General features: G+C 41.8%; 1 protein-coding gene across 1 annotated transcript in view; it reads left to right on the top strand.

The window, feature by feature from the left end:
• Positions 1 to 13705, top strand: part of ADARB2 (adenosine deaminase RNA specific B2 (inactive)) — a 308235-nt gene that overhangs the window by 280233 nt on the left and 14297 nt on the right. Inside the window, exon 7 of the mRNA XM_054273803.1 lies at positions 6434 to 6602. Coding sequence (XP_054129778.1) covers positions 6434 to 6602 — 169 coding nt within the window. The remainder of the gene's footprint in view (positions 1 to 6433; positions 6603 to 13705) is intronic.

Genomic DNA, 13705 nt, shown 5'->3' with positions numbered 1-13705 from the left:
CCTCCTCAGAGAGTTCACACATCCCTCTCTCCTCTCTCCTCAGAGAGTTCCCAGCCCTTTGCCAGATCTCGAGACTTTGCTCTGTGGGAGCAGCTGCACTTTCAAAGCCGCGGCGGGACATGTCTGATTTTAGACAAGAGAAGCAATTAGTAATTAAAAATAATAATCTTGAAGTGTTTGAGTTGTATTTTCCTTGATTGCCACATGCACAGAATCTTAATCCCTCTGATAAATCTCGTACTTTTGGCTTCAACATGCTAATGCTTTCCTACTCCAGAGCAGGCTGGAGTCCACAGCCTGGGTTTGTAGGTGGCACAAAGAATTTCCCTGACACCTGACCCAGTGCTGCTCATTCCTCCTTGCCTGGAACAGTCATTTATAACTCTCAGAGGAAGCTGTGCATGACTTTGCTGCCAGCAAATTGTTTTAAAGTGAATTTTAACTAGTTACTCACATTTTGATCCCAGGCATTTCTCGAAGACAGACATTAGAGCAAACTTGTTTGTAGGCTTTGAGCTATTTCTCTCATATTTTTTTTTTCCTCTCAGGGCATTAAAGCCTGCTGAGAGTCCAGGCTTACTTAGAAGTTAGTCTGATGGTAAAATGGATTTCCTGCATTAGAGTGTCATACTCTGCTCTAGCATAGGTTCAATGAAGGTATTTTGGCACCTCTCCCTAGGATGAGCTTTCAATAAATTTCATATTAATGTACAAAAATAATAAAAACTCATTGAACTCATTGTAAAAGAGTTATGTTATCTGAACAGATGAAATTTTTCCCCTCAATAATCATATATGGAGGCATTTTGATGGACCAAAATGAAAAGTATTCATTAAAACATTCACTGATAAACTTTAATATCCTGGAAAACCATTCTTATATCCTTCCTACAGTTACTGTCTCTAGCATTACAATTCAATCAAAAAAAAAAAAAATTACTAGCTACTTAAAGCAGATAAAGAAAAATAATTCAGTCATTTCCTCCCTGTTCTTGAGGATTCAAACTTCAAGTTTTCTCTTCACTGCTTCTTCTGGATTAAACGCCACATATTGATAATCTATGGATAGGCAAACTGACTTTGCTATCACACCTTGTCAGTACATCACTAGAAATAATTGGCAGATGAAAAATTGTGGAAGAAGTAGAAAGAGTGAAAATTGTTATTTGAAGGTTAGTGAAAAGAAGAAAGAATAATATGCCAAAAGGAACATCATTTATCAGGCCATGGATTCTGTCAGGTTAGGGACTACAGTCCAAAGACAGTATTTCCACCAAGAAAGAGGCAGGGAGAAAGGAAAAGGTAAAGAAGTTCAATCTCCAATGTTAATTTCAAAAACTACAGTTCTCACAGGTTTGTAACATTACCTTATAAATTACATATTCATATTTTTATTTGTATAGGGCTTAATTATACTGTCCACACCACAGATCTGAACTGAAATCTGCTGCAACGTGGTGGGTGTCACATGGCTCTGGGAGCAAGCAAATGTCTCCTAGGACTGCCTTCATATGCAATATCCTTCATGGTCTATATTTAAAAGTCATATCTCAACTTTTAGATTAATCTCAACATGCTTTTATCCTGTTTAACCTGTACAGGACAGGGTCTTGTGTTCCCTTCTGGGAAGGACACATCCCTGAAGTCACTGCAGGGCAGCTCTGTAGACCATTCTTTTCACAAATTTAGACTTATTTCAGAATAGTCCTAAAGTTTCTTGTTTTCCAAAGCTGGCCCATGGCATTTCAGCCTGGCTCTGTGCAGGTCACCAAAGCCCAGTGCAGCAGGGATTTATCTGACCAGCCACTCTGCCCAGCAGAGCAGACACAGCCAAAGTGTTCACTGTGCTGTGATTCTCACTTCAACACTTCCAGAAATAGTAATGCTGTACGTTTAGTCAGGATCTGGTTGAGGAAAGTGCATCTCTAATAACCATCAAAATACAAAGGCAGTCAAATGTTAACACTCTTCTTTCCACCCCTTTGTCTCCCACTGCTCTGAGGAAGCTTTGTAAACCATGCTGAGCGGGGAAGAGTGCAGCACTGAAAAAAATGCAAGACAGGCTCTTCTATTTCTTTTCTGAAGAGAGAGCAGCCTCCACTGAAGCAAGAAAATAGAAAATGAACCTCTGAGGCAGTCATGCAAAATTTCAGACAGATCCTTACTCGTGTGATTCTGTTTAATCACCATCCATTTCCTCTTCACTCTTTAACTAAATAATAAATATGGACTGGCTTTTTTCGTTATTATATGAGCTAGAACTGGTCCTGGAGCAAATATGGAAATTTGGGGTTAGGCTTGAAATCAGAGGGTTTCACTGATTTTAAATATGAGGCACCTGTCTGTGTACATTTCTAATCCAATAATTAATCCAGGACCTTTTTATCTTAGGAACTCTCAGGAGTAATTTCCACATCTGAGTGGAGCACACATCATAAATCCACTCCAAATGATTTTTTAATTTGTCCTTTCCAATTCTGGTTTGAATTGACATTTTGTTCTGGTTGAAGTGGCATCCACAGACGCCTTCTCCCCTGCAATTAGCTGAGATTAAGCAGTTGGAGAACCAGCACAGGGAAGATCAGAAATGCTTATAGTTACTGATGTTTTGATCATACTTAACAGCAGAACAGCAGTAGGCTGTAGTTGGTGACTTTTAGATGCATGAATAAATATATTTCTGTGACTGCATTAAAATGATCCGTAGCCGGCTGTGCCAGCAAGTGGACCATGTTTTTTTGCTGCTAACAAGCAGCTTAGAGCTGGAGTCTGTCTGCAGCTTCAGTGCAAAACTCACAGATCTTCATCTCTTCCTTTGGTTATATCTTCCTGTGCTGCTTAATGACATGCTGAAAAAGAACTCAGTGTGTTCCAGTTGCAGATTTTGGTTTATTTAACCATTGGCAATCTGAAAGCATTCAGAGCTTTGGGTTATTAGTATTTTATATAAATGCCACAGATGAACCTTTGGAGCATGTTCCAACCACCCCAGCAATGTGAGCAGCCTGAGACAGGCAGCACAGCTCGAGGTTTGAGTCACACCCTATTCATTGAATTTAATAGCAGTTGAGCAGCTAAAACCCCTTATCAGAGCAGTGGGAGTGTGTCCTGGGGTGAGTGTACCCTGGCCACAAATCCTGAATCCTATCAGCCAGCACCGGCTGCTCGCTGCAGCCTGGGCAGGGCGCAGGGACAGGGAGCAGAGCTGGACACATGGCTGAGCCAATGTGAGCACTCAGAAACTGAGACTATCAGTGCACTTGCACACCTCAAGTGCTTCTTAGAAACTTTATTGTTCAGTTTCTGGCACTTGCAGTCCAGGGTTGAGATACTGTGAGAACAACCAGCTGTAGAGTGCTTTGGCCTTTGTAGTTCCTGCAGTCTTGGGAAGATCAGATAGACAAATGACAAATTAAATATACAGACCCCCCCCAAACTCACAGAAGTCTTTCATATCCCTCTCCTCAAAACTTTCTGGCCTATATTTTAAATTCCCCAGCTGCTCAACAGCTGTTTGAAATCCTGCTGCTCTTCTTCCCCCTGAGCTCACTCCTTATCTCTGTCAGCATATTGTGGGAGGCTTTGCCCCTCACTGAAGTAACATTTATGTACTGAAATCAAAGCCACACAAATGATGGGCTGCTCATCTTATCCTGCAGTCACTAAAATTCCCTGGCAGTTACATGTGCCTTTGCATGTATGGGAAATGGAGGTGTATCAACACACTGAATTGCTTGAATAAGAGAGTAATCTAGGAGATCAAGGCACCCACAGGGGAGGCTCAGAGCAGGAGCTGAGAAAGGGAGGAGAATCTACAGAGATGGGAAATAAGTGTAACAGGAAAAAATATTTTTCTTAAAATTCGGAGAAAGAAACAGTAAAAAACATTTTGTCTTGAGGGATTTCCAGTAGGTGGACTCCTGTGGCAAATCTTTCCTGGAAGGATAGCATCTGTTTTTCATAAATAGTTGTTAAGCAGTACCTTTAAATGAATTTGCATAAGAAGGAAGCATCATTATCTTCATTATACTTGTGGGAAAGCTTAGGAAAAGAGAACTGGTTTGCTTAAAGTTACTCTTTCCACCAGCTGAAACAGCAATAGCCTCTTGAGTCACTCTTCACTGCTTCCTTGGCAGAGATCTTGCTCTGCTGTGCCATCAGTTCTCAGTATGTGCAGACAAAGGCAAAGTGGTTTTAGCAGACATTTCTCACTGTTGTTCAGCTAGATCTGTTTGCTAAGTAGAAGTGATCACTTTCTACTGTTGTTGTCCAAATGTCATGGTACCTTTCCCACGACTCTGCGGTTTAATTATGAAAAATGCTGCTCACCACTGTTTCATGTTTTTAAAAATGTTTCCTCACAGAGTCCTAGGAAAAATATGGGCCAGTTCGCAGATGGCTAACACAGTCCAAAGAGCATCCTCTGGAAGACACTGCACTTAGCATCCCAGACAAGAGGAATGTGCAAGGGATCAGCACACATGGTCATGGAAAAGCTTTCCTGACAGTGTTGGCACAACCAGAAAATTTGAGAACAGAGGGATCTGAGACATTTCTGCTCTTTTCACATTTCCACATTTTTGCTTATTAGATTTTTTTATTTCCCTATTGGCTGGTTCCCAGTTTCTCCCACAACTCAAGTTTGAAAAGCCACAATAGTCCAAGTCAGATGATTACTGCAGTGTCTTAATTTGTGAGGTGCTGACAACTGGGCGCAAGGACCCTCCCCATCCCCTGCTGCTGGGATGAGGTGGCTGCTGATGGGGATGGCAGTGCAACAGCCACTCTTCCTCAAACTCAGATGCTGTAGCAGCATTACTGTAATAGTATTTGCAACAATATTTTGTATATGATGGAGATTGAGTTTGGATGGAAATTGGTTTTGGTCATGGCCAAGCAATCCATTTGATACCTGTCCCAGCCTGCTGCTGACACACATAAACCCATCTTAAATTCTAAAAATCCAGGAATGAAGAGAAGAGGCAACGATTGCTGAGGGCCCTGCCTGCTGGAGGGTCACAGCTGACTTTGCTGCTCTATGTGTGTTTGCTGCCTCTGCAAATCCCAATAGGCTGAAGCAATTTATTATTCCTCTCCCTTTTTGCAAACCACCCAGTGGCAGCAGCCATTCAATCCATTGCTGCCACCAGCACTGGGGACTGTGCACAGAGGCAGCTGCTCATAGCCAGAGGTGCCACCAGCCCCACAGCCTCTGGTGCACTGGTGTCACTCAGTGGCAGAAACACTCAGCCCCACAGCCCACTGAGCACTGAGGAGCATCACCTTCACAAGTAGAAGCCTTCTGGTCCACATGAGGAGCTGGCATGGAAAAAATGCAGGACAGTTGGCAATGCGGGCCAAAGCTTCATGTCTGTAAATGAAGCATTCCTTTTTCCTTGAATGCAGAGGCCATCATGTACTGCCATCCATTATTTTCCTTTGGGCTAGAGGGAAACTGTGGAAGGTCTGCTTCAGGGAGAAGGTGACCCCCAGTGAAACCCTCTGAGGGTGAGGCAGTGAGCAGACCCTGAGGATTTCCTTGCTGCTCCTTCTTGTCCTTTTACAGCCAAAATACCCAGGGGTAATGTAGCAGTGTAAGAGTGATTTTGATAATGAACTTCAGTTTTCCTCTTTTCATAATAATGAAGGTGAAGTTCTTTTGAAATGTCATTATCTCCTGTATTTACTGCATGTCTGCAGGACTCAGTTCATCATGGTCCAGGACAAGCGACTTAGCTGCTTGCCCTGTGCTACCCCAGGGGCTTCTGCCTTGCACTCAAATATGTAATATTACAGAAGTGATAAAAGATCTTGGTACAACACAAGGCAGGCAAGTATCTCACTTCAGGGAGACTGTAGGAGGAATTTCAGCCAGCAATGAAGAACTGGCAAGATTTGATTTGCCTTTGATCCAGAGTATAAACCTTTAGCTTTTCAGAATTTTTCAGCAAAACTTTATGATAACAAATCAAAACCTCACTTCTGAAATTATTCAGGAAATGTCACTGAATATCACAGTAAAGTATTGGACTGGTCTGCATCATGCAGCTGAGTCTTTGATGATACTTACTGAACCAAGATTTTTCAAATATTCATCCATTACAACTCAATTGTAAAACGAGAAATTGTACAGGTTCTTAAAAAGACAGAGAACCTCTCTTCTTTTTAAATATAGAAGGGAAATAGAAGGAGAACATGAAGTCTGTGTGTGCTTTGTGTAAGCTTTGATGGATGCAAAAAGAAAAGCATGCTAGAAGCTCCTTCCTTTCTGCACTGTGGTGCTTACTTGGGCTGTTATCTCACCTAATTTTGCATCCAATTTAAAAGACCTTCAAAGGTGGTTCTATAAATGCAAGCTATGGCATCAACACAGCCTCTCAGATTCTTTCAAAAAGCACTCAATTCCTGCCATTCTTGTGTTTGTTTTGCCCAGTGAACAGCAGCAAGCACATAGTGAGGAAATACCGCGGGCACCTGCGGACGAAGATCGAGTCTGGCGAAGGGACCATTCCCGTGCGGTGCCACAACGCGGCGCAGACGTGGGACGGGGTCCTGCTGGGGGAGCAGCTCATCACCATGTCCTGCACTGACAAAATCGCCAGGTACGTGATGGACACACAGGGCAAAAGTCTTAGATTGTGGAAGCTCAATGCCACAGAGGATTATGGTGCCCAGTGGGAAGCAGCCAGCAGGTGCTGACCAGCCCTGTAGGAACAAAGCTCTCCTTTGTATGCAAAAGCAGAACATTTAAATAGGAGGGAATGTAAATAGGACGAGTTCCCAAATTCTCTGTGGGTCATTAGATGCTTATTACAGCGTGACAAAAAAATAAACTGCCTTTGCAGGGTTTTTTGCCAATAGAATTTCACTGTGCAAATAAAATACATCCACTTCACTGTTCTTGGATCATTTACCCCAAAACTTGCAAACCAACTTTCTTACAGATAAACTTAGCTCATCTGCACCAAATTGAATAAAAAGCCCTAAAAGCCACCAGGGATATTTCTACTATTTTGAATGTCATTGAAGAGCTCTCATGTCACAGCCTCCTCTCTGCGTTTCTGCTATGCAACGTATATTTATGTAGAATAATTTCCATGTAATAAATATTTCATAATTATTCTCTGGTGACAAATAAAATGCAAACACATTCACCATTCTCAGTTTAGGGTGTTAACTAATAGCAAGTGATGGCTAACACAAACTAAAATCAAAATGTGTGTGCTTGGCTACACAGTTATTGCATTATTAGTACATATCTATACATCTATGTATATTTATCTTCATAGTTTATTCATATGTATATATAATGTACATTATACATAGATACAGTTCTACATATAAAACAAATCACATTGCAGCTATAAAAACTATATGTGCTATGATCAAATTCTCTGCTAGACTATCCTGCCTAAGAACTCAGTTAAATTACATCAGTCAAAAATTTGGCCCAGTTATTAAAGGCCAACATAGACATAATCTTTCCCAAAAAAACATAGAAATTTTGTTTAATCCAAATGCATAAATTCTCCTTTTAGCTTTAACTGGATGACCTACCAAAGCTAAATTAGTCTAATTAGCAAAGCTTGCCATTTTATCACAAAAATGTGGAAGTGAACCAGCAAATGGAAATTCTACCAGACTCACAAAATCCACCCTCTGGTAAGAGTAATCATCAGAACTGTTGTTCTTTCATGAAGGATAAAGAGCAACTTCTGCTGTAATGTTTTCATTTACTCATAAGGAGATAACAGAAAATCTAAACTGGATTCAGTGGATCTCCTCCACTGTGTGTAGATGCAGTTGGGTTTTCCGTATTCAGACTCATATGGACTCAAAAAACTGAACAATTTTAAGTTCAAGGATAGAAATATTGCACTCTCTGTGGCTTTTAATGTCATTAGCCAGTGAATTAAATATCAGCTTTGCACATTCTACTACATTTCCTGTTGATAGGGATGTTGACAGTAATGCAGTCTCAGGAGTTGGGTTTTCTCCAAGCACATCTGCTGAGCACTGAGTGAATCCTTTCATTGTTGACACTCATCTAAACAGCACTGAAGTCTTTGAAGGAAAGAAGAATCTACCACAAAGCTTTTCCAAGATAAAAAAAAAAATTTGCAGCTCTCATAATTTACAGTATATTTCAATATTGTAAGAAAAACTGCACTTTTTATTATTTTACTTTTATTATTTATTTTCAATGTAATTCAAATGAGCGTGGGATTTTTATAGGTTAAAAAAACAGCAATCATTTGTGCTTTCAACAGCATATGTTGCAGTTAAAAAAGAGGCTGAGAAAATCTGCATTATACTTCATCCCAAATTTCAGTTTACCAAATTAAATGCCATCTACAATAATTTTTTATAATTATTATCCTCATGTGTCAGGGGGAGAAATCAAAGGTTTCTTCACCTGTCCTTTGTTTCAGTACTTGTAGGACTGTCTTCTGCCTTCTCCTCTGGTCATAGAGAGCAGAGGCAGGAAAGGAGTTCAGTGGAAAAGCAGATTTCTCTATGAGAGCCTTTCCTACCCCTGCCCCACTGGAGAGATCAGTGGGTGGTGCCCATACATATTTCAAACTGCAAATATTTGCCCTACCACATAGGCAGCTGACTCTTTAAATGTCTGCAGGATGCAGGAATCTGGTTCCACATTATCTGAGCTTGTCTTGCAGTGAGAAGAAAAGAGATCTCTGAAGCTGAAATTCGTGTTTGTATAAGCAAGATTTGACAAAAAAATCTCGCCTGTATGCTTTGGATTTTATTGCTTGTAAAAGTCCCTCAGGAGCACTGTGCTATTAGAGAATGTTTCCTCTTGAGAATCTAGCCAGTAGCTGCTAAAATATACACAATTTTGCATTATTTGCAAAGGGCATTGCTATCAGAATATCAAAGACCCAAGAATGCACAGAGTTACCGAGAAAAGCGAATAATATTCTATAAATCATGTATCTAACGATTTATGTTCTTTCTTGCTCACAGGAAAGCTATAAGCAAAGAGTAGTTTAATCAGATTTATTTGTTATTCAAAGACATTTAGCCATTTTTATTACTATCACCACAAGTTTGAGAGAATTTGATGCTTGGTATGCGTTATCTGGGCTCTGTGGTTTTGTTGAGATCTCAGGATAAACACCCTAGTATCATACCTGTTCCTTCACTGAATTAAAGCACAAGCTCTATGGTATGAATAGTCATTTTATTTGGCTCAGGCAGGGAACTGTGAGGTGAAATCCTGCAACTTGGATATAAAGAAGGTCACCCTAGATCTTGGTTATTCCTTCTGGCTTTAAAACCTATGCATTTATATGTGCAAATTTAAAGTTCGGGGTCTGTGAGTCCCCAAATAAACCACCCTAAGAGAGTGTCAGCTTTTACACACACAACTCCTGTGAGCCTCACAGTGCAGCTGGAGTCACTTCAGGCTCTCAGTGCCATAGGATTTAGGATTAAACCACATTTTTTAGCCCACAGTTTATTAATTACACTAACACCTTTTGACCTTCATTCTTCTCTGTAATGTACATTTTATACATTTACAAAAAAGCAGCAATAACATGGGAAAAATAATTTTGAAAATAATCATCTGTTTTGAGAAAAAATTATGTCATTTAATGTTTTCTTGATGCTAATCATAAACTATATTAAAACCTTTATGTCAACAGAGACATTGCAGCCCTGAGAGAATTTCAGCTTTTTGTGACAGCAAAATTCATACAATGGGCCAAATTAAACCTCTTTTCATCTCCCTGTCTCACACTAAGGCTGGATGCAGGACTAGCTCATACCTTGCTTATTACAAGGTCAGTGCAAGGTTAATGCTGCTGCTAATGGAAGTCTCTGCAGTGGCTGTTTGGGAGCAGACAAATGTTTGAAGGAAAATTGTTATATGCACACATATGCACACACAGGCATGCACACACACACAAACACACATTTTTAGGGAAAGAAGCAAGGATATCCCTACAGCTCAGCTCTTCCTTGAGGCTCTAAACACAGTAACCACACCTTAGGGAGGCTCAGCCATACATTGTGTGTCTGACCCTCAGAAATGACCAGGGGTGCTGCTAATCCCACCCCTGCAGCTGGCATGTACTCAGCTGACATGTGCCAGCTGCAGGGGTGGGATTAGCAGCACCCCCTTGGTGTCCCTGAGGGACACTGGCTCTCTGTGTCCCCTCAGTGACATGGTCTCCAGGTGCACAAAGCCAGCCCAGCACTGAGCATCTCCCCCTGCTGGCTCCCCTCAGCACACAGTGTGTATGTCTGTGCCAGATTTGCAGCCCACATGGCGGCATATATAAAATCAGCATTTCCAAATGTCTCTACTTCTTATTCCTACAGCAGAAGAAATATGAAAGTCTGGGCAAAATAGCAAAGATTTATGCACTTCTCTTTAGTCCATCACCCCTCTGGACAGACTTATAAGAGAAATTCAGTCTGTCACAGAGGAGAGAAACCACCTTCCCTTTGACACACTTTGTCCTCTGACTCATGGAAACACTGTCTGAGCTTCAGGCCAGTCTCTTCCATCATGGCTCATCCTCTAGGCTCACCATAACTCAGATTTATCAGTACACACACCTCCCTTCTATATAAAGTTTCCTGTTCCATGCTCTGAGCTCATCAAGTTTATCTCATCACCAGCACCTGGGTTCCTTCCTCTTCCATGCAGAAAACTAGAGAAATCATTTCCCCCAGTGCCAACCCTTCTGAAATAGCAGGGTGCTCTGCCCTGTGCAGCTGCACAGAGAGGTTTGGTGCTTGCCATTGCCAGTGGTTGGCAGAGCAGGGCAGTGGTTTGGCAGAACATGGCAGAGGTTTGGTTTGGCAGAGCTTGGCAGTGGTTTGGTTTGGCAGAGCATGACAGTGGCTTGGCAGAGCATGACAGTAGCTTGGCAGAGCATGGCAGTGGTTTGGCAGAGCATGGCATGGTTTGGCAGAGCATGGCAGTGGTTTGGTTTGGCAAAGCATGGTATGGTTTGGCAGAGCATGGCATGGTTTGGCAGGGCATGGTTTGGCAGAGTGTGGCAGTGGTTTGGTTTGGCAGAGCATGGCAGAGGAGCTGGGAGCACAGGGAGGAGAGCACCACAGCTCCCCAGAGCTCAGCAGACCCCTGGCATGAGCAGGTGTTCCCAGATCCGGGGTCACCACCTCACCTTGATGTGTCCAGGCCATTTTAGGTTCTTGGTGCAAGCATTCAACGCTAGGATTCATTCCAAAAATCACTTCTTATCTGGGTGTCCCAGGAGAGAGTTCTGCACTGCATTACTCTTCTCCAAACTCTCTTCCTTGACCAACCTGAGCCAGGGGACTGGACACCTCACACTCTGGCCAGGGCAGAGCACATTGTGGCTCACTAGATGTTGAGCTGATGTAGTTATTTTGGAGAGATGCCAGCCTTCTGTGCAGCAATTTTGCATCTGAACACACAAAGATTGTATAAACTTATTCATAAATGGATGAGCAGTGGCACTTTCCTCTTTCAGATTCCCCTTGCAGGATCCAGGCTGAGGAATGTACTTTGCATTGTGCAGGATTTGCAGGGAGCAATCCTCATAAACACTGTCTTTAAACAGCACATAAAAGCCAGAATTCAGTGTTTGTTTTATAAGCTCTGGCCTTAAAATTGTTTTCTTAGTACCACTTCTCAAAAGGTCACCTTTAAAAGACTGTGTATTTTCTTGCCACCAGGTTAATGGTCATCTACTTCCTCAAACTTCACCAAAAAAGTGACATTTAGCTCAGAAGTAAAAAAAGACCTTGAGTATCTAAATTACCTCGCCTACAAAACAACAGAAACAGAAACAAAGGACCTCCAAACTTTGCACTGCATCATGAGCACTCTACCCATGTCCTGTGGCTAAGATTTGTGGATTATTTGGGCCCCACAAGCTAGAGAATAGGAAGAAATCTTTATTGAGAATATGATCAGAGTACTGCAAGGTAGTGTAGCCTTAAGGCACTTTTTCAGCATTTATCAGTGGGAGTCTGAAGTAGCATTTTAGAAGATGAGTTGAACACATTAAGCTGTATTTAAATGTAGCATATAAAAATGCAGGACTAAAAGTCAGTGTTAGAAATTGGCATTCTTAGATCTATTTTAGTGTTAGCCTGTCGACCAGAGCCATTGTTAACAGAAGGCTGAGCCTGACAAGGTAACTCTTAAGAAAAGCTACTTCAAAGGCTACATATTAATTCAAATGAAAATCAATTAACACAGCTAGATCTTCAATTAGAGATGATTTGTGCACACGGTTTGTAATTCTCTCTCTTAACCCCTTTCTGTGTGACTGAGAGTTCAATTTCAATCTTTCACCACAAGGTATGTTCCAGAAAACACGTATAAACCACCCACTGTTAAATACAGATCAAAAACTAATGCACTAGTTCCAGTTTCCAAACCAATAATAGCTAAATGGTCATATAAATAGGAGCACCACAGGTGTCCTTCTGAGCACATGCCACCCTGAATAACAATTTATGTTGTGTGAAGCATAGCTGGAAATATTGGTAATAGAAACTGTGGTACAGGAGGTTAACAACACACTGAGTGGATAAGACTTAAAGCTCTTAATAAAAAAACAAAGTCTTTTACAAAAAGCCTTATCAAAATAAGGTTTGAAATTCCTCAGCAATGCTTTTTAAGGGGCAAGGTTTCCAAAGGTCCCAAGGAGACACTTCAGTCTCTGAGCATCCACGGCAGGTGGATGCAGTTCCCTGGGATGTTTTGATGCACCAGGTGAATTTCTCCACACCCCAGTTACAAAGGGGTTCAAGTGTTGGCCTTCAGGTCTAACCATGTCCAAATCAATGTTAGAAACACCAGCAGAGGGGCTCCAGCTGTCACTGCACATCTCAGCAATGGGCAGGGAGCCTTGTACTGACCTGAGCAAGGCTGCAGCCCCCTGCAACCCTGTGGGTTTGCCTCCAAACCCCTTCCTCGGTGTTTTCATCATTCCTTTTTCTCTTGCTCCAAGGCAGAGGCCATAGACAATTCATGTGCTGAGGTGATGCTCCAGCACGTGGAGGCTGTGGTGTGGCTGTGATGTGGGGACGCATTTCCCTGCTCACCTCACTGTGTCCTGGGCTCTCAGGGGCCTGGGAACCAGGGGGGCTCTGCAGGGGGGTCACGCCCTGCCCTCTGCTTGTCCAGGGCTGGGGGAGCGCAGCATTTCATTAAAGAAAGGCTGCCTGCTCTGGGATGCCTCCCAGCTTGTCACTGGCATTTCCGTGATTGACAAACAGGCAAAAATATATTTGTTTAAGGATTATCTATATTGAAAACTGGACGCAGGATTTTGTCTTTGTAAACAGTGCAGTAATATCTGCTGTTTGAACAAAAGGAAGGGTATACTTCCCTTCCATTTAAAGCTACAAAAGCTCCCATATTTGAGTGAAAAGGGGAGACATTCTGTTTTGTTTATCCTGCCTGCTGAAGATTTGGGGATTTTTAAATAAGATCTGTGACTAAGGGAGCAGTAGGTTGATTTCACTTTATTGGAAGGGTTATTACAGAGCACATAGCATATGAGTTATTAGAGAGATGCGTGTCCTTGAAAACAGCCCTTAAAATCTTGTACAATTAGGAAAATTCAGAATGATCCAGCATATTTCCTCATAGCAAGAAAAGTCACTTTGATATACTGAGAAGCCAAAATGTAACACTGCATTGCTTTGAATAATAATTGTATTTTGAAAA

This window comes from Melozone crissalis, unplaced genomic scaffold (genome assembly GCF_028551555.1).
Source record: "Melozone crissalis strain CALT ecotype California unplaced genomic scaffold, PUWL_Pcris_2 ptg000016l_1, whole genome shotgun sequence".
Classification (NCBI taxonomy): Eukaryota; Metazoa; Chordata; class Aves; order Passeriformes; family Passerellidae; genus Melozone; species Melozone crissalis.
This window is presented reverse-complemented; position numbering and strand designations above follow the sequence as displayed.